Source organism: Astatotilapia calliptera, chromosome 12 (assembly GCF_964374335.1).
Source record: "Astatotilapia calliptera chromosome 12, fAstCal68.1, whole genome shotgun sequence".
NCBI classification, from domain to species: Eukaryota; Metazoa; Chordata; class Actinopteri; order Cichliformes; family Cichlidae; genus Astatotilapia; species Astatotilapia calliptera.
Window position 1 is genome coordinate 26,146,977 of NC_137433.1, and position 24,270 is coordinate 26,171,246.

The 24,270-nt window shown below is 41.7% G+C and overlaps 2 protein-coding genes across 2 annotated transcripts; one reads left to right on the forward strand and one right to left on the reverse strand.

The window, feature by feature from the left end:
• Positions 1-2,450: 2,450 nt before the first annotated feature.
• On the reverse strand, positions 2,451-5,661 carry htr1aa (5-hydroxytryptamine (serotonin) receptor 1A a). Its single transcript, XM_026187680.2, has one exon. The coding sequence runs from the start codon at positions 4,163-4,165 to the stop codon at positions 2,882-2,884; it is 1,284 nt and encodes a 427-aa protein (XP_026043465.1). The 5' UTR covers positions 4,166-5,661; the 3' UTR covers positions 2,451-2,881.
• Positions 5,662-7,324: 1,663 nt separating this feature from the next.
• On the forward strand, positions 7,325-23,245 carry rnf180a (ring finger protein 180a). Its single transcript, XM_026187760.2, has 4 exons — positions 7,325-8,490; positions 21,133-21,370; positions 22,271-22,396; positions 22,787-23,245. Exons 1-4 carry the CDS (start codon positions 7,534-7,536, stop codon positions 22,990-22,992), a joined length of 1,527 nt encoding a protein of 508 aa, XP_026043545.1. The 5' UTR covers positions 7,325-7,533; the 3' UTR covers positions 22,993-23,245.
• The last annotated feature ends 1,025 nt before the right edge of the window (positions 23,246-24,270 follow it).

A 24,270-nucleotide genomic window follows, 5' to 3' on the forward strand; every position in this document is an offset into this window, starting at 1 on the left:
ATGATTATACAGTAATAGTCTTACACACAGTGTGACTCATAGTTGTGAAATATACTCATTTCTGCTCATTGGCTCACACCACAATCTGTATGTGTTTCTCTGAGCCTGTTATGAGCCTAGAGGTCATAGGTAGAGGATTAATTTTCCCAAAAGCATTTTAAGTGCATTCATGGTACTCTAACCAGCCACAGAGCAAAGTGATCAGATGGAGAAACCCGGGCATGGAGAGACAGAGGGGTTGTATGACATCCTCCTGTCCTATTAGTTTATTGTTTCAGGTGCTCTTTGGAAATGAAATTGTCAAAGAATCCAAGGAACTCTCTTTTCTAATAATATCTTAAATGGCTTTATTCTCATCTTTAACCTAAAACAAAGCCCTCCCCTGTGTTTTTGGCATACAAGCCTTAATCATCCATCATCATTTATGATGACATAATATCAGTTATCAGAACAGTAATCAATGCATCACAGAGACAGGCAAGAGACTGAGAATACATTTCTGTTTCACAATTTTGATTTAATACTTGATCACTTATGTGAAATAAATTTTATTGGCCTGTGTTGTCAGTTCCCTTTTAAAAACCACCAGATTTTACACATACAAGCAAAAGCAGCGTTCTCCACACTATGAGTGTGTTTTCTCTTACTCATAAACAAGCCTGGTAACTGTTACTTTACAGTGCAGCAGTAGGTGTGCGGTATTGATATGCGCTTCCTCATATAAAACATTCCTCAAATAAAATGAAAAATAAAGTGCATTTTTGTTTTGTTTTTATTAATTCTTTGCAAGATATTTATTATATCTAGAAAATATATTTATTAATTGCTTATAATCATTATTATTTGATAGAGTCTTCATTTATTTGACTACTGCTTTCTTGTACTAGTACCATAGTACTACCACTGCAATGTACATTAATTAATGAAGGTCGTGAGATGTAATTGCAAGCCTTAAATTAAATTCAACAATTGGCCCATACGTTAGACCTTTATTACTTTTACGTGTGTAAAAATGGGGGTTTACAAAACAATGTGCTGCTTCTTTCCATGCATGTGATCAAATATCCTCAAGTGGGACTGCAGCTGTTTTAATGGATTATATTTCATTCATTAGCTGTTGATACACCAGCATTCTTTGCATTGGTATTAAAACATTAATAAAACTTTTTTGAATCACTAACATAGTCTCAAAGAGAGGCAAGTTTGTGAGAAGAATGTAAGAGAAGGTAGAGGAAAGAAAGTTCTAATTTTCACTGGAATTATTCAAGATATTTTAAAGTGAAAATCCCAACTTAAAAAGCAATCCTTGGTGAAAAGGCTCCTTGCAGTGATAAAAATTAGATACACTGTAATTTTATCTCACATACGATCACCCAGCAGAGTATCAGCTAACTTGTCATGCCACAGGTGTCACCTGTAAACTGTCATGCTACTGTATGTCTCACATTCCTGTCTGTCCCTAGCCAGCCTGCCTTCATATCTGACCAACCTTGATGCCTTGGGCTTGATGTGTTGCCATGGCAATGCTTCAGATAGCCACCCATCTTGTGAAGGAAGCGGGCCTGATTGGGGCTTCTTCCTGAAAGTTGTTTTCCTCCTTCCTCTTTTAATGCCTGACAGCATTTATCTCTCTATCAACTGTAAGTGGATTTGTGTCTGAGATTTGCTTGATAGATGATAGCAGTTATACAGTGAGGAGGTTTCCTGCAACCCTTTTTATTATGTGGCCTATTTTTCTGAGTAACCCTCTAAACTATGTGCTATTATGAGTGTGCACACATGTGTATGTGTGTGTGTGTACGTGTGTGCGTGTGTGTGGACTAAATTTAGCACAGATTTTCTTGAGGTTGATGATGTAACAAGCTGTCTATGTAGTTCTCAATAAGCCTCGATGGAGAACTGCACAACAATCCTATACAAGAGAAACGAGTTAGACTCCCTCTCTTGGTTTTTCTCTGAGTAATTTTACTTTCACTGTCAGTCTGTTGTTTTTCCTGTCTTTCTCTAACACTCAAGGGACAGAAATAGAGAAGAGAGGAGGCCAAAATGAGAAGAGCCACAGGGAGATTGAGAATGCATCGTATCATAAATGCAATACCAGTTCCCATTTTAGAAGAAAAATGCCCATCTTCTTTTGCTTTCAACTCTGAGGTGGATTTGATGGCTAGACACTGGGCTTCATTTGATACCCATTTGTTTTAAGACCTTAAATACACCATGCACTGATAACCTGAGCATCACTCATCATCATCAGTGTGTTGGCCTGTCAAAGCAAACTGATAAGTTGCCCACTGCTTCGAGTGCTCAAGAACATAGGAAAATCACTCATTCCTTATTATCTATATGAAGATATATGACGAGCCATCCTATAAGTGAAAGTGTGATTTTTCATAATGGGCCTCTGCTCTCTTCTTTTCTCGTTTTTGCTTCTAAACAAACATTCACTCATATTTCTTCGTGACAAACTTTGATTGCTTTTATTGTTTCAGTGCTACACAGCTCATGACATGGGACGGAAACCCCGCGTGCCTCATGATAAAATGCATGGAAACAGCACAGGACACGTCTTGCATGGCAATACAACGATGGCTGCCGTCGCATATAAGCTATATACTGTAGCTACAACACTGAATAAACATGAGCTTGTACATTAACAGCGAAAGTTTCTATATTGATTTGTTTCACCGGTGGATTATTTTTACACCATCCTTAAGACACGACTAAAAGGGACTGTCCCTGAATGAAAGTCTGTGTATTGTTGTTGTTGTTTTTGTCTTTTTGCTGTTTCTATACAGTCACTGAACATCCCCGCTCTCTGATTAACGTATCCGCATTTAAATAAACGTAAACGTTTTTCTTTTTTCTTTTTTTTTTACTCTGGTCATGGTCTGTGGAATTTGCATTTTATAATCTTCTTGAAAGCGTTTTGGAAGTCTTTGTTGAAGTAGGCATATATGATGGGGTTGAGGAGAGAGTTTGAATAGCCCAGCCAGTTTATGACTGCGCCCAGCCACTCGGGCATGTAGCAGCTCTCTGCACAGAAAGGTAGTACCAGTGCAACGATGAAAAAGGGCAGCCAGCAGAAGATGAAAGTTCCCATAATGATGCCGAGTGTTTTCACCGTTTTACGTTCCCTGGCCAGCGCGATCTTTCTCTTCGCCCCCGAGTTCTTTTCATTCATGTTTTCATAGCCGTGCGAGGAGGACTGAGGAGTGTTGGGCAGAGGCAAGTGCGTCTTTGAGTTGCTGATAACTTCTATGATCTCCAATGATTCGCCCTCGTCTCCATGCTTCACCGCGCCATTTACGCACGGAGAGCTGGATTTAGACTCATCCCCGCGCTTCCAGCCTTTGCCGCCGGTTTCTCCGTTGGTTTTCTTGTGAAAGATGGCCGGAGACACACTCAAGCACTTTTCTGACACTTTTGCTTTCTCTGCTTTCTTCACTGTCTTTCGAATCCGAAACCGAGCAGCTCTGAATATTCGTCCGTATAGAACTAACATGAGGATAAGAGGGATGTAAAAAGCTCCAAACGTAGAATAGATGGTGTAGCCCGGGTCCTGGCTGATCATGCAGGCGTCGGGGTTTGCCCTGTCTTCGGCGCTTCTCCAGCCTAACATAGGCGGAATAGAAATGGAGAAACCAATTAGCCAAGTGACGCTAATCAAGAACGCAGCTCTCCTTGGTGTCCGTTTATTTACATAGTCAATAGGGTCCGTTATGGCCCAGTACCTGTCCAAAGCAATTGCGCACAGATGCAGGATGGATGATGTACAACACAGTACATCCAGAGAGATGAATAAATCACAGATCTCCTGCCCCAGAGTCCACTTGTTTAAAACCTGATACAGGGCCGCCATTGGCAGGACCAGCACAGATACCATGAGGTCTGTCACGGCCAGGGATCCGATCAGATAGTTGGCCACATTCTGGAGAGATCTCTCCAGGGCGATGGCTGCCACGACGCACGCATTGCCAAATATGGAGCAGAGGATGAGGGCCCCCAGGAGCATTGAGGTAATAATCTGGTAACTTAGCACCAGATCTGGAAGAGACCCGGACCCCGTGCCATTCTCACCCCCGTTCCAGTCGGCAACCACGTCCCCCCCACCGGGGTAAACACTGGTCGCGTTGCTGTCGTTGTTGCTTGTGGTTATAAAATCCATAATGCAACCACACTCAGAGCGAAACTTTTCCCAAAGTAGTGGGGAGTAGTGGAAGAATAAGCAGGAGTCAGTCAGCCCCCTCAGACTGCTGCTGCCGCTGTGCGTTTTACCGGGTCCATCGGAGTTACAGGGCTCGTGCTGTCGCTCTCAGGACGCATGACGCAGACGTGCTTGTGAGTGCGTGTGAGGGGGCTGTGTATGTTGTAGCCCATGAGTGTTGACAGCCGGGTGCGCACACTGGTACTGCGAATCATCTGAGCTTGGTGACGCCGTGAATTCATTTATACCAACAGCTTTAGGTACGTCAGACCGGGAGGAGGTCGTCCTGGAGGTTTGTGCCTTTACTCTCCCTGTTGCTCAGTTTTTCATCACAGACCGCCGCCGAGGGTGCAGAGAGCTACTGTCCTTTTTGTATCTCCTTTATTTTACTCTTTGGACTCACTGAAAAAAGTATTTTGTTTATTTATTCATTTTTTTAAAGTTTAGTTTTAGCCTTCATCGGAAAGGGTTGGTATCAGCCAGAACCAGTAACCAGGAATTTTTCCTTTCTTTTTTTAATATAACGAGATATCAGAAAATTAACTATCAAATGAAGCAAATTTGTCGTTGGGCTACCTAAGACGAATACATTTTAAAAAAGAGTATCTATCGTCGGTTCCCATGAAGTTTTTGTGTAAAGCAACTTCGTTTGAAACGGATCTTTAAAAAATATTTTAAAACAGTTTGAACTAGAACCGAGTAATTCGTAAAGCGTGCTTACGAGTGGAGCTTTGCAATTTTGATGTGAAAGGGAGAAAAGTTCAAATGTCCAGAGCGCTGAGAGAAAATAGTTTCAGGACCAGGAACAGCTCCTCTGCAGTCCTGAAAGGAATGCTGCTGCCCTCTGCTGTACGCGAATGATATTGCACCAAATGGTGGACGTTGCTCCATCAGCGCATATGAGTTCAGGGTAGGTTGTGTGAGTACATTACAGGAAGGAGGGGGTTCCCTTGAAAACAGCTGTAGCCGTTGCCTTGTGTTCAAGTGTATTCGAGCCAACAAATAATGTCAGCTATGAGTCAGAGTGGAGTCTGAATAAACGCAGTTAGTGAGGAACTTCTCAAAGGGGAGGGATGGAGGCTGTGGGTGAGTGTCTGTTATGAGGTGATTGTATGAAAGATGAGTGAGTCTAAAAAACGTATTTAAAAAAATCTTAAAAGTTCTCATTGGAATTCCACACAGAGGCCCTAAGGCCAAGTGATAATTAAAAATTGAAAAAGAAAAGATATTTAGATGCAAAATGTCAATTTAGGAAAAGGGCCATGAAGTGAAAATTGCAAAAGCTAGAAATGACAAAAGCTTAAATGGACAACAAAATGTGTACAAACAGAGCACATAGTGGGCAATTTATATTTTCTCTATTTGTTGAAATACGTTTTTTCCTACAAATTACAATTACAATCCTAATTTGGGATAAGACTCATCCAACATCCCAGCCTGTGCCTCCAGGTGCCCCCCTCCTCCCCACCAAAGATAATACTCAACATGTTTGAAAAAACTCCAAAGTTCTGTTTTAAAAAAAACCTTGTTCTGCATTCTTTTTGTTGGATGGTTTCAGTTTTTAGACACTTAACTTTGACTTTAACTGCGAGAATCTGCTGTGTTGGTTATACTGGAGTTTAAAATCAAAATGGATGTATTGTTTTCCCATCCCTCTGAAGCTTCTGAAATACCAGTACAATGATTAGATTAGAAAGTCTCATGCTCTTTCTGTATAGTACTTCCAGTGTGTGTGGAAATCAGCTGACACGACACAGGTAAATATAGCCTTGTGTTAAATTTGAAGGGGGAGGGTATGCAAGGATGTTTTAAAACATATTACCACTTTCAACCAAAGAGTGGTGAATCAGAAAGAACAAAAAAGTAAATCAAACTAAAATTTGGGGTTGTCACTGTGCCATAAATGGCACTTGTTCTCTTCCTTTTTCAAGGTACTTGGCAGGTAGGTTGTACAAAGCATCTTTGAGTGCTTGCCGCTGTTCTTTTGTATAACATCTGACTTTTATTTGTCTCTTGATGTAATTCCAGATTGACTGCTTGGCATTGAGGGAGCCACTCAATTTTCTCAGAATGTCAGCGAAACCAAAATCTAAGTAACAGAAGTACTTATTAAAATGACAATTTTATCACAGACAGACACCTTTAAAGGGATACAAATCACCCTTTCTTGTCATTTGTCTTTGAAACAATTAGACATGACAGTCACTGCAAAAATGATAAAAGTATGTAATAAAAGCTAAGTGCTGAAAAAAAACGAGGATAAATTTAGTGCTTTCATTTAATTGCTCTATAAGTGATGGATAAAAGATCAGATTGCCAGGAAATGATAAATACATTAAAGAGACAAGACACTAGACTGACGCAACAAACTGACAAAACAACTTGGCAAAAGATGAGAGGAAATGTCAAGAATACAATGAGAATGAAGGAATAGAAAACAGGTGAGGGAGGTGTGAAGAGCCACCTTCACAATGGGAAAGGGTGGAAAGGATGATTATTTTGATAAATACTAATATAAAACTTCATGTAATAACCTTTTTAATAGAACCTCAGTTATAAAGCAGGCTCTTTAAATTCCAGTAACCAAGAACTGATAAATTGTTGGGATTTTGTCTGATTGTTGGATTTTCCTCTGTATTATTGTCACATCTTTACCCTACAGTATAAAGCACCTTCAGGCAACTGTTGTTGTGATTTTTGCCTATATAAATAAAAATGCATTTAATTGAATGTTTTTCATGCAGATCTTTTTTGAATTCAGGAAAAATAAATTCTGCTATGCTAGACCACTGAAATGCTTTAACAAGGAAGCAGCAGCAGCAACACACACACACACACACACACACACACACACACACACACACACACACACACACACACACACACACTGTGCTGTGCTTATCAACCAGTAAGTGAAAAAAGCTGACACCACGGTTGTGGGCATGAGGGGAAAAAAGGTGGCTCTGGCTATTTCACTTGGTTTTTGTGAGTCTGCTGGTTCCATAGTGGTGTGCTTTCTATAGGTCATGAAGGACAATAGCAAGGCTGTTAACAGTGCACCTATTGCAGTGGGGCACACTATGGGGACTTTGTCTTTGTTAACAGAGTGGAATGCCCCAGTGGGCTAACAGGGGCAGGATAGAGAGCACCACTGCTCACCGCCTCTGCACTCGAACAGTCCCTGTAGCTCTTAAAAAGAGCTTCAATCTATACATCCAGAAGAAGTGGGAAAGAAGAGCAGGAAAAGGATGACAGGGGAAAAACCAGGCTAACTGGGTGAAGTTGCTTCAGATGTCTTCCACTGGTGGGCGAGGTGCTTCGAATGAGCCATGATGAGCTCCCATGTGGGAGCTTCTAGTGTAAATGTCTCGAACAGAGTTGGATGTAGCGAAGCTGAGGATGCTGGTGAGGAAACCAGTACTAATGAGACTCACACACCAAAAGTGGAGAGATCTAGGCAAAGGAGTGTAAATCCAGCAGGCGAGGGAAGGTCAAGCAATGTGCTGGTGAGACCTGCGCTGTCAGGTGGAAAAGCACGCAAAAAGACCTGCAGTGAGGACAACAAAGGAAGCTGGAGAGAGCAAAACCAAGACAGGGGCGAGGAGACAATAACTGCTGGAGATTTGGAAGGCAGAGAAAGAGGGAAAAGTATGGAAAGAAGAATGGCGGAAAGAGATGAAACACATGGAGATGAAGCACAGTATAGACAGAGAAGAGAAAGCATTGGAAGTTTGTCAAGTAATAATTCTGATCATCAGTTAAACAACATTTTGGAACTTGGAGAAGGATCGAGCAACTTGCAGAGAGGACACACCTGCTCTCGACTCCAGAGCACTGGCTGCAACTGGACCTTCACTTCCAGTTCAAACGCACTGTCCCGTCGGCCTGCTGCTCATACCAGGTCCATACCCCGGTCACCTCAGAGACCTTTATCCAGACCAGCAGCAGGAGACTTGCACCTCTACTCACTAAGTTCATTCAGGGAGCCAGATCCATTCTGGGTGGAGGTGAGACCAGGGTCAGCACCTGGGCGATCTTTGACCTTCTATGAGCTAAGAGGGGAGGGAGAGGATGAGGGTGATGAAGAGAACGTGGAGGATGGTGATGAAGGAGGCAGCGGGGTGGTAAGGGTGATGAGTCAAAGCGTGACCTCAGCAGTGGCACAACCTTGTGTTCCTTGTGAGAGGAGGATGAGTAAAAGGGAGAGGAACAGGATTAAAAGTCTGAGGAGGAGACAGCGAAGAAGGGAGAAATGGAGACAAAATCAACAGCAAGAGAGCAGACAGGTGACTGGCACTGCACACTGACATCACAGAAGTTTAAGTATCACCACGAGATGAGTCACAGAGGCAGTTATTAGATCACTAAATGATTTAGTAATTACTAGATCCAGTAATTAATACCCAGGATAATTTATTTTTTTTAATATGTAGTCTTTATGGACTTTAAGGATTAAAGACACACCAAATAACAAATGTTTTTAACTGAGTAAGTCCTGAGATTTATACTCAGGACTTACTCTTACTAAATAAGTATTTATAGCACAACATGGCAGGTATATGTAGTAAAGAAAGAAAGAAACAGAGGCTGCATGCACATAATCACGTGGTACAAAACAACAGGTACAAACATTAGGCCTGTTTCTGTTTTGTTGTTGTTGGGGCTTTGTTTGTTTGGTTTTTTTGCACTGCATCTATTTTTCACTGTTTTTACTCATGGTACTTTATATTACAGCATACACGTGTGTGTGTGTGTCTGTTTGTTTCATCTAGACTCTGGCTCTCGAAAGCTATATCAGCAACCAGCTCATTTCAATAGCCATTGTGTGCGTGGTTTAAAGTGGGGTTACATCTGAATTAGTTGCATGATGAGGCTTGGGCAGAGAGCCCTTCAAAACCGACCAGACAAAAGAGCAGATTCCATTTTGATTGGCTGCTGCAGAGCTGCAGTCACGTTGGCAGACTGAAATTACTCTGACTGCTCTGTTACCAAAAGTCAAATTAGTTTCTTCGACACTTTCGTATGATCGATTTCCTAATCCTTTGTCCTCCTACAGACTGTGCTGTTTTTAGTTAAGATATTCCTATCTGTTATTCATTGGACTTGGTGTGTAAATAAACTGGGTCATGCAACAGGACCTTAGCACACCAGCAAATCTGCTAGCATGGCTGAAAAAGAAAGGAAGAAAGTCCAGACCTACTCCCAAATAAAATGCTGTCGTGGGACCTGTGCATGAACAAATGCCTGCAAATCTGAGTGAACTGTAGCAACGCTGTAAAAAAGAATGGCTCAGATTTCCCCCACAATGATCTGAGAGACTGGTAAAATCATACAGAAAGCCATTATTTAAACTTACTGCCGCTAATAATAGTTCTGCAAACTACTGAATGATAGGGTATGCTTGGTTTTTCATACGCTGTGTCTCCATTGCTGTATAGGCTTGATAAATAGATACTGTAGCATATAATGTGTTGTCGTTCATCTGAAGCTGATAGACTCTAGCAAAAACCAAATGATTTCTTCTTTTTTTTTTATTATGTCCTAATAATAAAAAAAAATAACGGATTTTCAAATAGGTTTGAAGGCGGGTGCATTTTGGTGTACACTGGATGAAGCCAGCTAGCTTCTTCCTTCTGCTTCCATTTATCCTAAGCTAAGCCAATCATCACCTTGCTCCTGCTCCACACCTAGCACACCCTTATATATTGATGTTCTCAGCTAACTTTCAGGAAAAAGGCATTTTTTCCTTAGACTGATAAAGACATTGAAAACCCAACATATATTCAATATGTTTTTAAACAATTACTTTTGTTACCCAGTACCCATTTCTTGCTCATTTATCATGTTGAATCTTTATTTCCATTTATCAGCTCTGTGAAAATTTAATTTCAGAAATTTTGCACTTATTCTCGATTGGGAGAATATAAAAACCTAGAACACACGCTGCTATTGGGCACACTGGTCAAATACCCTGGTTTAGATTTTGGATTTTCACAATAAGTTTTATCAATATTTTGTACACTACAGAATGTTTTACATTTTTTTAATCCCCTTTTTAAACTGTCTTAACTTACTGCATTCATGTGGCTGCCTTCTTGGTTTGTGCTGGCTTGTTTGAATTTGTTTGTGAGAAAAGTGTCGTAGGACAAAGCTAGAGGAGATGCTGTTGTATAAAAACAAACCACAGGATGTGATTTCATCCTGAGTAATGCAGAGACGTTTAGTGTTGGCTTGTTTCCAGCTGCTGGAAAAAAGCTAAAATGTGGTTTTAGCTGCTGTTCTGCAGAAACACATTTTGTGAAGGAAATGCAAATTGTTTGTGGTGCAGCAGCGCTATCAAATAGAGCTTCACTCAGTTATAGGTTTATCTATAAATTAGCAGGTTTTTTTAGTCTAAACTTTGGTTCTGTATGTCATAGAGCACACTCTTATTCATTTATATACCAGTATATGATTGTAACCTAGACAAAACTGGCATGTCACCATACATGTTGCCAGGAGAGCCTCAGCATCTATGCTTACTTAGACACCCTGTGCTCTGTGTTCTCTCCTCTCTTTAATGACACACCTTGGGAGGATGGGCTGATGTGACTGGGAAGTCCCTGGAGCTCCCCCAGGGTGAGAAAATAGTAATTACTTTGGAAACACCCCCAGGATTCTTTTTAAACAGTGAAGCTTCAATTCTCAGGGGTCTGCCAACACAACACGTGTTTGAGGAGGCGGTGGGTGACTTGGAAAGCCCTAGCTACTATTTTAAAAAAAGAGCTTTTGTTACATCATGGAGTTATAGCTGGAATTTGGAACCATAAAAAGTGAGTGATGAGGATAAATTAACTGTTGAGGAGAAAAGAGGAAGTAAGGAAAGAGTGTAGCAGATGCTCTGCATGATGAAAGAGAATACTAACCAGATCCAAAACCCACCTTCTGTTTTTATCCAATAGAGGTTAAGAGGGCTCATAGTAGGGCTTAACTGACAAACTGCAACAGATATAAAGTGACACATCCTAAGATGCACCTCTATTGGTTTTCCATGAAGTAATAGGAGTTTGAACTAATGCCTATGATGGGTCAGAATGCTCTCTCTAACAAACAATGTTTATGCTTTACAGTAAGATGTGTGAAAATGTAGGTAGGCAGACATTTCACTTGACTGAACTCACACCTGACACCCTCATGTCCTCACACATATTATTATGCTGTTTGGATGGGTGTCAAAGAGGGTTACATTCATCAAAAGAGAAAAGAAATTCAAATAGAAGAGAACTGTGAAAGAGGACATTTTCACTTATATTTAATGCTAACTGGTAGCATCTTGTAGTGATAATTTATACTTAACATCTCATACGTGAAGGGTCAAATCTCTGGATTGCTCTCTCTTATTGCTGTTATCCAATCCTAGGCAAGATACTAATATAACTGTCTCAGAGGTTAGTCCTGTCGAGGAGGGAAATTATTTTACTGCTATTGTTAAATAATTGTTATTGCATTAATAATATAATTTGCAGCATGGATATTGCATTCCAAGGTTTAGACAGTGTCTCTTTCAGAAAGACTGAGTTGCAGGCTGACAGGAAGTTGTATGCAGAAAGAAGACAGGAAGTTATTTTGAGCCGCAGGCTAAGACGAGGCTTTAACAATGTAACAGATAGCTTTATCATTTTATATTAAGGTTTTAGTAGAGGTTCTTGATTAAAACATTTATTTAGTAGAAGACATACACATAGTCTCAGTGAGCTTCTGGTCTGGTAAAAGGTCAGAAGTGTAAGAGGTGACACAAAGAGCATGTGAGGTCAACACACACACACACACACTTTAAATTAGATTTATTTAGAGGAGAGGTTAGTTATGTTTGGCTGTAACTGCAAAATTGTCTTGGTAAAAGAGGAACCGTTTCTTGGTGTCTCGGCAAGAAAGAGGAACAAGACAAGAACTGAAAGGTAGACAGGAAGGGCTAGCCATGAAAATAGAAGATGATTTTCTAGGTGAAAAGTCATGATGTTGATCTGATCTATGTATAAAATGTATGTGACGCATGAAGGGGCGTCAGTAAATAAACCCTGATGCTATAAAATATCTGTTCATGCTTTGATTAAGTCGAAGACTACTTCCTGTCTGCGTACAGAGTTTTCTTCCCACGCGTGTATTCATTAAAATCTTCGTTTGACTTCACCCGGCCGGACCAGTGTGGTTATTCTTCGATCACCTCTTGTACCCTTCCTCAATATTGAATCTTAACATTTGGGGGCTCGTCCGGTTATTGGGGAAGGAGAGTTGGAGGTTTGGACGGAGAAATCCGGGGTCTTGGGTGGTCTGACGGGCAGACGTGAATTCCAGTGGTCTAAGTGAGTGGGCATAAGCCGGCTTATCCAAAAGGTAAGGCACTACCTGTTGAATTATTTCCAAAGTGTGCCAAACTGGATATGATAAAATTTAAGTCTACTCACTGAAGTTACTGGTGGATGTCTGTTTTGATTTTGATGAAAATCTCATGAGTTGAAGCAGTTAGAGTTCTGCTAAGAAGAAATGAAAGTAGTTAAGAGTCTGATAAGAAAAGTTTAAATACTGGGTTGAAGTCCCAAAGAAATTGAGTTAGAGTCTCAAGTAGTTGGTAGGGAATTGGTTATTGTGTTGGTTAGAGTCCAAATTTGGTCATAAGAGTGGACCTGAGCGTTCATTTTGTGAGTTGGAGTCTCCATTTGACCACTAGGTTGCACCTACTTCAGTTATACACTTGTTTCGGGTGTTGATTGTTGTTTCAAAGTATTATAAATTATTCTAGAACGGCAGTTCGAGTCTGCTAGGAAGCGCAGTTCTCGGAGGTAACGCTCCCTCCCGGCCAAGGACGCTTGGCCCTGACCTATCGGCGAATAGGGTTAGTACGGTTGGCAACCGGGGAGAACTTGGGAACCTCCAAAATAGCTAGGAGTTAGAGTCTCCTTACCGTTTGCAACGGTATCTGCGCTTTTTTGGCCAGCAGAAGTGGTCTTCGGGCGTGTAACTTTAACTTAACACTTCGGGGTAAGCCTTGGCTGTGAAATGCCAGAAATAGAGCTTCAGGCAAAGTTTGGGTTGGTTGACGCTTTTAAATTGAGTTAGGGATTTTAGAAATGAGGCCAGAAACAGTTAAAGTCTTGATACTGGTTAATTGATCGCAAAAAACGGTTATGTTAAATTTGTCGAAATTTGATAGGTGTTAAAAGGTTTAAAATCTGTGCAGTTGTAAATATAAGACGTCTCTGTATTAAAAAAGATCTCTGTGGGTCGAGTCAGCAATGCACTGACTGCCTGCTGCTATTCTTAGATGAAGAGTGTGTGTGCATGCAAATGAGGCAGCTGATGCAGAGCGCATGAGAGGACTATGCTTTCGGTTTTGTGTGTCATTCAGCTCTATAACTATTGTTTGCAAATGTGGATAAATGTCTGCAGTTAAAATGCTGGCTTAGTAAATAACAACATTGTAAATATATGAATGGTGACAGCGTTTCAAAATAGAATATAAGAATTGTTTGTGTTTAAAACCAACGGTTAGGTAAAGAAGATTTAAGGTGGATTTGAAGGCATAAACAAAAAATAAAAGGGTTACAGTCTGCAAGGGTTGTTAATTCATGAGCTGACTGGATGCAGAGTAAGTGGAGTGGTCATCCTGAGAGGATTGAATGATGCTCTAACTCTGTGGTCAAGTCAGACATAGGCTTTAAGCAACCATGAGCCACTAATAAGCGTGACAGATTAATGAGTATGTGTAAATTGAACTTGTTAAATAGTTTTGATAGGAGTAACTCAATGAGCACGCAATAAAGTGGACTTTTAGGGGCAGTTTATCACTGACACCATAAAAAGCAACTTAATTAGTAGTTCAATAACAAATTGAAAAGATAACCTTTGTTATTTGATAAGAGAGAGAAAATTCAGGTTACATATAGTGAATAAATAAGGAAATGTTAATCTCTGCGTCATTCCACACTGAAATTTCAATTGTAGGGGATCATTTGGAGGTGAATTGTGTAGGACACGGGGAGACAGAAGAATCTCCCCATGAGTTTTCAGTGTGCATAGAAATTGAGGAGGCTGAACTGGAAGCCTGCCTGGGTCGTTGTTTTTGTTTATTTGAGGGTCTGCTGGAAGTTTGTGAAAACGACCACCTTGATATGTGGGAGCCTTCTCGGGCAGCGATTTTTTTGTTAGACCTGTGGCAGGCTGTGCAACATGGAGAAAGCTTTGACATAATGTCATAAAGGTGATTTCTTGGTTTTAGACTTATTAGCACGGGACAAGTTGAGGGACCCTTGAGGGTGTGTTGCTGTAAAGTATACAAGGGACGCGCAGCGCCGTTAATGGGTTTAAAATAAATGAAAAAACACTAATCCGAGGAACCATTGGAAGAGGTAAGTCTGTGTTTCAGAGAATGGCTGACAGCTCGGGTGCGACAACTAGTAGGAAAAGGGGATGCAAACCTCTGAAGGATCAGCTCGAACAGCTTAAGAAAGCTGTTCGCTTGGCTTCCCCTGGAGTATCAAAATCAGCAGAGAAAGAGTGCCAAGCGATGGAGGTTGAGGTAAGTAAACCTATTATATTCCAACAGAAAGGGCTGGGTGATAAAATACCTCTGAGCTTGGTGTTAAAAACTGAAGGAGAAGTGTATGGACAAATGCATGAGGCCCTACGTGCGTCCATAGAGGCATTAACGGCATTGGAGGTTATAAAGCAGAGAGTAATGCAGGGAGGGCCAGAAGAGGAGAATGAAGACCGTGCGACGTCATCAGAAGAAGACGATGAGGAGGACGAAGATGGAGGAGCTGAACCCCAACCAAGTACAAGCCTAATTTTGAGGAAAAGAAGTGTGAAGAGAGACCAAGCACAGAGACAGCCCATATGTAAGAGCTCAAAGGGGAAAGGAAAGTTGAGGAAGAGTAGAAGAGTGAGTTTTGAACAAGGAGCTCCTGACCCTGGTTTAAGTCTGCCTCTAATAGCAGGTCCAAAGAACGAACCAGTTTATCGCGCCTATAAGGTGAGAGATTTGGAAGCATTGGTTAAACAACTTCCACCAATAACCAAGGGAGAACATTGGGAAGGAGAAGAATTAGCGCTGGGCGACTTTCGCACTTTGGCCGGACGTTGTATGCTGGGTGGTGGGTTAGCAGATGTAGAGCAGATAGCTCAAACAACCAGATATGCAAATGACCTGAAATATCATGAGGTGCAGAGTGACTTAGCAGATGCAGTTTGGGAGAAGGACCCAACTCCTAACTTTGGAGCCATTCCAAAAATTATTTGGGATCCCAAAAACACACCCAGAGAGTGTTTAGCTAAAGCAAAGGAACAATGGTTGTTAGGAACAGGAATACATCCGGGGAAGGAGGGTGAAAGTAGAGCGTGGTGTCGTTCGGCAGTGCTGGCAGGGCTGCCCAATCAGGTTGCAGTTGACTTGGAAAAGAACCCAGATTTTGCCGTTGCAGACTCGGTGCAGTGGGAGAGACATGTGACCCACAGACTTCAGCAGGAACAGGATTTGACGAACACACAAAAGAAAGAGTTAGATGAAGCACAGGCGCAGCTGCTTAGGCTGCAGCTGGGTGAGGCTCGCGAAAAATATAATGCGAAGAAAAAAGAACCGAAAGAACTAAATAAGACTATAATGGTGGCAAGGCCTCAGCCCGATCCTGTGCCTGACTGGCCAGATCAGGATCCGGGTCTCTACCCTGATGATCGTTGGCCCGCCAATGCACCAAGGCAGCGTCAACCCGTAGGGAATTGGGGGACCGGTGGACCGCAGAGAGGGCGTGGTGGATCCGTGAGGGGAGGACAAAGGGCTCGGAATCCGGGGAATCCTAACAATGTGTCTTGGACTGCCTGTTACAGCTGTGGAGCAGAAGGACACTGGTCCCGAGAATGCCCTGAATTGCAGCGAAATTATCAGAGGCGAGGCTATCAACCCCAGGCACAAGGAGGCCCAAGACAAAGAGTTGCTTACAGGGGAGCACATCAGGCTCCAAACCCGAATGCAGCACCAGCCCCCAGTACCCAGTAGCCGACTGGGGCTGGGAGGGGGAGCAATACTGATGGAGCCCGGAGAAACTGAACAGCGTGGGGACGGCAGAACCTATGCTGTCAATGATGATGATCCAGCATTGACACAGCTGGGAAAACAGACTTTGAAGCACCAATATGTGGTGTCCTGACAGGTGCCTGGAAAATCTCATGGGCAGGGACCTGCTTGTGAAACTGGGATCACCTTCAAAGACTCAATATCTAGTCCAGAACTCTGAACAACCCACTGTCGAAATCTACTGGGGGAGGCTAGTGGAAGAAGGCATTTTGAGACATTATCAGCTATGGAAACCCTGGGTAATGAGCCTGGCCGTCTATTCCCCTCCGCGAGATCCTTTCCACGTTACACTCTTTTATGATAGGGAAGATAATGATATCTATCGGGAACAGTTCCAGTCTGATCTTGAGGGACAGACGTGGAATGTGCAAACACATAACATTTATGTTGGACCAGAAGGTGTGGCCGCGGCTGTGAAATTTACTGATGAACAACTGCCTTGGTACAATGTGGGAGAGGATTCAGCCCCTCACATTACATTGGCGGTCCACGAGGGTCATGGGCCAAGAGATCTGGGACCAATGGTCAAGCGGGCGCTGGACAACGCATGCTGGCAAGGCACCCAAATTCCAAATGTCTGGTATGCACCAAAATGTAAAATATATCGCATAACTTGTTTGTCCAACGATGTAGTGATCTTAGAACATAAAGAAATCTCCAGAATACATGACAGGGAAAGAATGGATCATCCTGATGCAGTAGCTGAGCTCTCAAAATTGCCTGGTACTTTGTGGTCCGCAGGGCCCACAGATGTGGGTCTAGCTAACCGTTCGCCTGTCCTGTTCCGGCTGAAGTATGACATACCATTTAACAGACCATAATAGAAGCACATAACTGAAGACCAAAAGTGGTTCACATGTATTGACCTAGCGAATGCATTCTTTTGTCTCCCACTGCACGAGTCACTCAGAGACATTTTCTCATTCACATACAGAGGCCGCAAATTTAGGTACACACGCCTACCACAAGGCTTTGCACTCTCACCAGGAATTTTTAATCAGGTGTTGAAAGAGGCATTGTCCCCATGTCAACTGCCAGGGGGCTGTAAATTAATACAGTATGTTGATGATCTTCTTATTGCAGCCCCGTCAGCAGCGGCCTGTACGGCAGCATCGCTCGTGGTGTTGAACAGATTGGCGGAGTGTGGCTTCAAAGTGAGCAAAGAAAAACTTCAGTTGGTCCGGCCAGAGGTAACATTCCTGGGCCGGGTGATCGTACACAGATCAGTGGGGTTAATGAACACACACAGAGACCAAATTCTGACACATCCAAAACCAAGAACTGTGAAGGAGTTGCTTTCCTTTCTTGGCTTGACAGGTTACAGCAGGCAGTTCATTCCGAACTATGCGGGTAAAACGGCCCCTTTAAGGGACTTGATCAAGAAAGTTAGTGTTCGAAATCTGAAGGCTGAATTGCCTTGGACGCCGGACACAGGGACAGCGTTCATTTCACTAAAACAGGATTTGTCAAGAGCCACAGATCTGGCCACACCTAACTATGATGAGGCATTTTATCTTGATGTTTCAGAAACAAAGGGAGTTGTGAATGGTGTGTTGTTTCAGAAAAAAGGGGGAGGTAGGGATGTACTTATGTATGTCAGCATAAGATTAAATTCAACAGAAGCAAGGCATCCCACATGCACACAACACGCAGCAGGAGTAGCAAAGATAATTCAGAAAACAGCACATATAGTGAGGGAACACCCACTGAAAGTGCTTACTACACACAGTGTAGTGGCCTATGTGAACTCACAGGCATTCACAATGACTCCACTGACGCAACAAAGGTTCAGCAAAATTTTAGAGGCGCCAAATCTGATATTCACACATGAAGGAATAAATATGGCGGACCTAATGGGGTCAGGAGAACCACATGACTGTATTAAGAAAGCCCAGGTTGAAGGAAAAATCGAGGGACAACAGTCGGCCCAGAGAGCTGAAGTGATAGCCCTAACTCGAGCCCTGAGGTTGGCTAAAAACATGAGAGTGAACATCTACACTGACTCAGCATATGCGTTTGGAGCAGCTCATGTGGAACTGGCTCAGTGGAAGAGAGCCGGGTTCAGAACGGCCATTAATGCACCCATCTGTCACAAAAAGGCCCTGGAGGACCCAGACGAGGTAAGTATTATAAAATGCAAAGGCCACTCACAAGCAGACAGTATGGTGGCAAGAGGAAATCAGAAAGCTGACGAAGCCGCAAAGGAAGCAGCGGGCTACAAAGGACAGAGACAACTGGTGCAGGTAACCCCAGAAGAGGAGGGTAGCACTAATAGCATGGGAGAAGTTAGACAGGCTCAGGAGGAGACATCCCCAGAGGAAAAGGGGGTGTGGGAAAACAAAGGAGCCTGGCAAGATGGCGGTTTGTGGAGGGGGCCAGATGGGCGTCCCGCTTTAACGGCCAAAATGGCGGAACAAAAGGTGAATGAGGCTCACGGGCTTGGTCACGTGGGAGTGAAACAGATGGAGAGAAATTTGTGCCGATGGTGGCATCCTGAGTTGAGAAGGATGATACTGGAAAGGGCCAGAACGTGCCTAATTTGTGGGGCACACAACCCAAAGCCAGCAGTAAAACCTGAAGCTGGTAAGGTTCTCATGCCAGGAAGGCCAGGAGAAGAGGTCGTGATTGATTATACCGACATGATTGATGCAGGCCCAGGTGGGGTGAGGTATTTGTTGGTGGGTGTGGATGTTTTGACTGGGTGGCCCGAAGCATGGGCGACCAAATGTGAAGACGCGAAAAGCGTGATTAAGTGCTTAATCATTACATTCCAAGGCATGGGTTTCCCAAGAGAATTAGATCAGACAATGGTACTCACTTCAAAAATAAAGATTTGCAAGAGGTAGGGAGGATGAACCTAAATTTGAAAAACAAGTTGGCTAAAAATTGTGCGCAGACAGGGCTAAATTGGGTCGCAGCCCTGCCCATTGCTTTGATGACCATAAGATGTTTATGATGATGTTAACTTTGTATTTCAGGTGCAGTTATAACTATTTTATACATATTGCATTTTGTGCTTTTAAAGGAGTTGTGGCTCAAATTTGTCTCTGGAGGGTCACGAGCCTTTGGCTAGCGCTATGATTAGCCAATCTACTGTGAGGATAATATGAGTTCATGAAGGATTGCACACGCTTACAGACACAGAGTTAAGAAACACACATGACAGTATTGATTCCAGGCAAAAGGCCTTAAATTCATTTAGCTTTTAACTGAACTTAAAGAAGGACCAAAGAGGAAGGAAAGCATATATTTTGGTTAAGTCTGATACATTAGAATTAGAAGGTATTGTTACATTAAGGGAGCAAAATGAAATAAAAAGGTTATACCAAAACAGGTGATAACATAGGAAATGTGAGGTTTTAAAATGAAGTTAGTGTTAACACATAGGAGTTGTTTCAAGGCAGCATTTAGCTATGATGAAATGTATACAGGAGTAATTGCTTATATGCTTAAACTTAATTGATTGAAGTGGTTGTTTTCTTTTGGAGTAGATTAACTTGCAGCAGCGACAACTTGTGCATAGGATGTTGATGATCAGATAAGGGAAAGTAGAGCGAGCAACTGGACGTGAAACCAGCACTTAAAAGAATTTTAAAGTGATGAGTAACGTTGAAGAGTATACATAAACACAAGTCAATAAGTTAAGAAGATAATTAGGATCAGGCTTTTAATTAAAGAGTCCCAGATAGGATAAGTTAGGGAGATGCAAGAAAAGGTGTTTTGTTTCCTTTGCAGAAGACTGATCTCGGCGACCACAGGAGGGGCGAGGATCCTGGAGATCTCGAGGTTCGAGACCACCAGAGAAGGGTCTGCGTGAGGACACAATGTATTGTGACCTCTGGTTTTCAGAGGTCAAAAGGGGGAGTGTCGAGGAGGGAAATTATTTTACTGCTATTGTTAAATAATTGTTATTGCATTAATAATATAATTTGCAGCATGGATATTGCATTCCAAGGTTTAGACAGTGTCTCTTTCAGAAAGACTGAGTTGCAGGCTGACAGGAAGTTGTATGCAGAAAGAAGACAGGAAGTTATTTTGAGCCGCAGGCTAAGACGAGGCTTTAACAATGTAACAGATAGCTTTATCATTTTATATTAAGGTTTTAGTAGAGGTTCTTGATTAAAACATTTATTTAGTAGAAGACATACACATAGTCTCAGTGAGCTTCTGGTCTGGTAAAAGGTCAGAAGTGTAAGAGGTGACACAAAGAGCATGTGAGGTCAACACACACACACACACACTTTAAATTAGATTTATTTAGAGGAGAGGTTAGTTATGTTTGGCTGTAACTGCAAAATTGTCTTGGTAAAAGAGGAACCGTTTCTTGGTGTCTCGGCAAGAAAGAGGAACAAGACAAGAACTGAAAGGTAGACAGGAAGGGCTAGCCATGAAAATAGAAGATGATTTTCTAGGTGAAAAGTCATGATGTTGATCTGATCTATGTATAAAATGTATGTGACGCATGAAGGGGCGTCAGTAAATAAACCCTGATGCTATAAAATATCTGTTCATGCTTTGATTAAGTCGAAGACTACTTCCTGTCTGCGTACAGAGTTTTCTTCCCACGCGTGTATTCATTAAAATCTTCGTTTGACTTCACCCGGCCGGACCAGTGTGGTTATTCTTCGATCACCTCTTGTACCCTTCCTCAATATTGAATCTTAACAGTCCATATAGCCAAAACTGTGCAAAAATGGGTTTTATCATTCTAATATTGGAGCTTTAAATATGCACACATGCAAACATAAGCAGGTTTGTGGTCACACAAGAAAAGATATTTTTAACAATTAAAATGTTCTTTTCTACTTCTGTTTTTTCCCAGAGTTCAACAGGAAACCCATCCAGCAGCAGCAGTGAGGACGATGAGGCCCTGACTACCGGGGACAGAGAGGGCTACATCTGCGCTGTCTGCTTGGATGTGTACTTCAGTCCTTACATGTGCCACCCGTGCAATCACATCTTCTGTGAGCCCTGTCTTAGGACGCTGGCTAAGAACAGCCCCACTAATACCCCCTGCCCCCTGTGCAGAACAATCATCACACATGTTTTCTTCCAAAAAGGTGAGATGATGAGCAAGGACCACTTACTGTATAATCACTTAATCAAACTTCCTCAGCACTAAAGACTGAATAAAGCAAAAAACAACTTCATGTAAAAATCTGGCATTAAGGACAAACGATTTCAGCTATATTTTTATTCCTGTGTTGGCTGCTACACAACATCTAAGCTGCAGATTGTTCAGAGGGCCCAGCTGCAGATGTCCCACAGGGAGCAGAGTAGACCTAAGTTCAGCTTTGACCAGATGAGTCACTTAGACTGAGAAGACAAAATCAAACACAGTCTGAGCACTTTGATTCCATGCTTTCTAATGGAAATAAGAAGTAGTATTCCCCATGGGTGGAAATGAACTGTAATAATAGGAGCAGATGTTTTAGGGTTTCTTTAAACCAGTAAAAAGTGGAACCCTAAAGCTGTAGGGAAACCTTTTCACCACAATGTTAAGCAGTATAATAGTAGTTATTACTGTAATAATATATGTATTGTGTATATTTCTGTGGTGTGTGCTAACAAATGTATTTTGTCACCTTGGGATAATTTATTAGATACAATTTTGGTTTGATTTTGGTCAAATTTATGAATCACTGAAAAACTTTTATTATTCATCCCACCTATTTCTAGATGTATATAGTAGCATGGATTAGATGGTGAGGAGGACTGTAGAAACACTGAGGGCTCTTGTTAATGATTAGATGACAAGATTAGACTGTCGTGTTGATTACCAGAGCCAAGGTCACAGAACAAGGAGATAATCAGAGAAGCAAGTGACGCTATATGTGCTGTTAGTGAATGTGTTGAGTAAATCAAACATATCTAGCCAAGCTATGAAGAAGTGATTAAAATGGTCGGTTTTTTTTTATTGCATTAACTTTGTGTCTTTTTTAAAATATGTATTTATATAGAGCTAAACCAAACAGCAAGAACATTCTTTCCAAAGGAATACCTTTCCCGGAAACAGAACTTTCAGAAAGCAAGCTGTGCAAAGTGGCCTCTCCCGAGCTGCAGAAAACTCTTCCGCATCTTTGGAGGCAAGTTTTTAATTCCCTCTAAAGTGGGGTCATATTTAAGCAACGTCATCTGCAACAACAGCAAAACTATATAAAGATAAAGCATAGCTAGTATTTTATGAAGCTGCACTTAAAGAGCGCTGTTGTTTTGTGACTTTTGACAATATGACGCGTGTATGCTGTGCTACCTATTTATCGTAATTGTACCTCAAGGCCTCACAGAAGACTAAAAATAATCCTGTGCACTTTTCATTTGTATGAATTTGTAAATGTCTTCAATAGCAGCTCTAGTTGTATCAAAATCTGTCGTCTAACATTTATCAAAACACTGAGGTTATGTGTGTTAATTACCCCAGAGGAAATTGTTGCTTTTTTAACTACACAAAATGACTTATTTCTCATTTAAACCAGGCTTCCAGAGGCAGTCGAGTCCTATTGCTAGACGCCAGTTCCCCCACGGAGAAGGCTACCCTCTGGACACCATGGATTTCGAGGATGACACTCGTGGCTGGCGATTTGACATGGACATGGTCATCATCTACATCTACTCAGTGAACTGGGTTATTGGGTTCTTCATATTCTGCTTTCTTTGCTATTTCTTCTTCCCCTCTTTTTGATGCCCTGGCAGCAATTTTGGGGTAACATAGAAATAAGGTAAGGCTGAAGATAAATTTGGGGTGGGTGGGGGTAAAGGGGAGTGAGGACATAACATAAACATGATGCAGCGAGCATGCAAAGGGGGGTCAACTTAAGCTGTAAGGTTTAATGAAAACGCAGTGAGTGAATTTCAAGCAGGTGAGGAGGTGTAGTAGAGGAAAACCATCAGTGTGCTAGCTTCACATCTCTAATAAATCACTGAAATAAGGAAAATCCAGTGTTCTCAGTTTTGTGTCTCAACAACACGAACAGCATGTTAATATAACATGTTAGGCTGCAGTGTTTCAACATGATCCCATTACACTTTTCAATGCCTAAACTTTTGTTTAACAGCACAGCCACTTGAACTGTTCCCAGTGTGATTACTTTTCTAATGTCCAAGGACATATTAATTTCAATGTGAAATTTTTAATTACCAACTTCCATCCACTGCAGACACTTCATTTTTAAGATGTGTTACTGTTGATTAAACATATTGTAATGCAGCAAACACTCAATGCAAAATAAGTTTAAATTGCATCCTTGTTGTATTCCTGTAAGTGGAATTAACCAAAATAATGAGCAGATCTTAGTTAAAAGAAAACAGACTGATGAGGGTCTAATAAGACTGTAGAGGTTGGATATCGCAATAAGAAAAACGAAACGAAACGTTAGAAAAACACACAAAAAAATGTGCTTTAAGGTATGGGAACATTCATTTGTGGTTTCATGAATGCTTTCCCCAACATATTACTAATGCTAATAATGCTTATACCTGATGGGGGCACCATGATGGTGGTGCAGTGCTCAGTACTGCTGGTTCTGGTTTTAAATGGTCTGGTCAGGTGAGGACTTTCTGTTTAGTTTGCATGTTCTTCCTGTTTCCCTTCATGCTCCCTCCCTTCTCTCTGGTTTTCCTTCCACAGATTTGGATGTTAGGTTACTGGTGAGTCTATATTGGCTACATGCATGTTTAGTTTAACTTATTACAATTTATATGAAATAACATTTAAACTTCATACAGGTTTGTAGATGCAACAAATTTTTATTTAAGACATTTTAGGTCATTTCTATTTTTTGCCAAAGAATTCACACATCTCACACATCTTACACGTTTCAAACTTTTAGTTTGGGATATAAAAAACTCCTTTATTTGAACTTTTTCTACAAGTTTCCATTATTTCTATAGCAGCTTCATATAAAGTATGCACCAGGCTTTTAATCTCAGTGTGGATGCATTGCTCACAGCTCTAAAACTA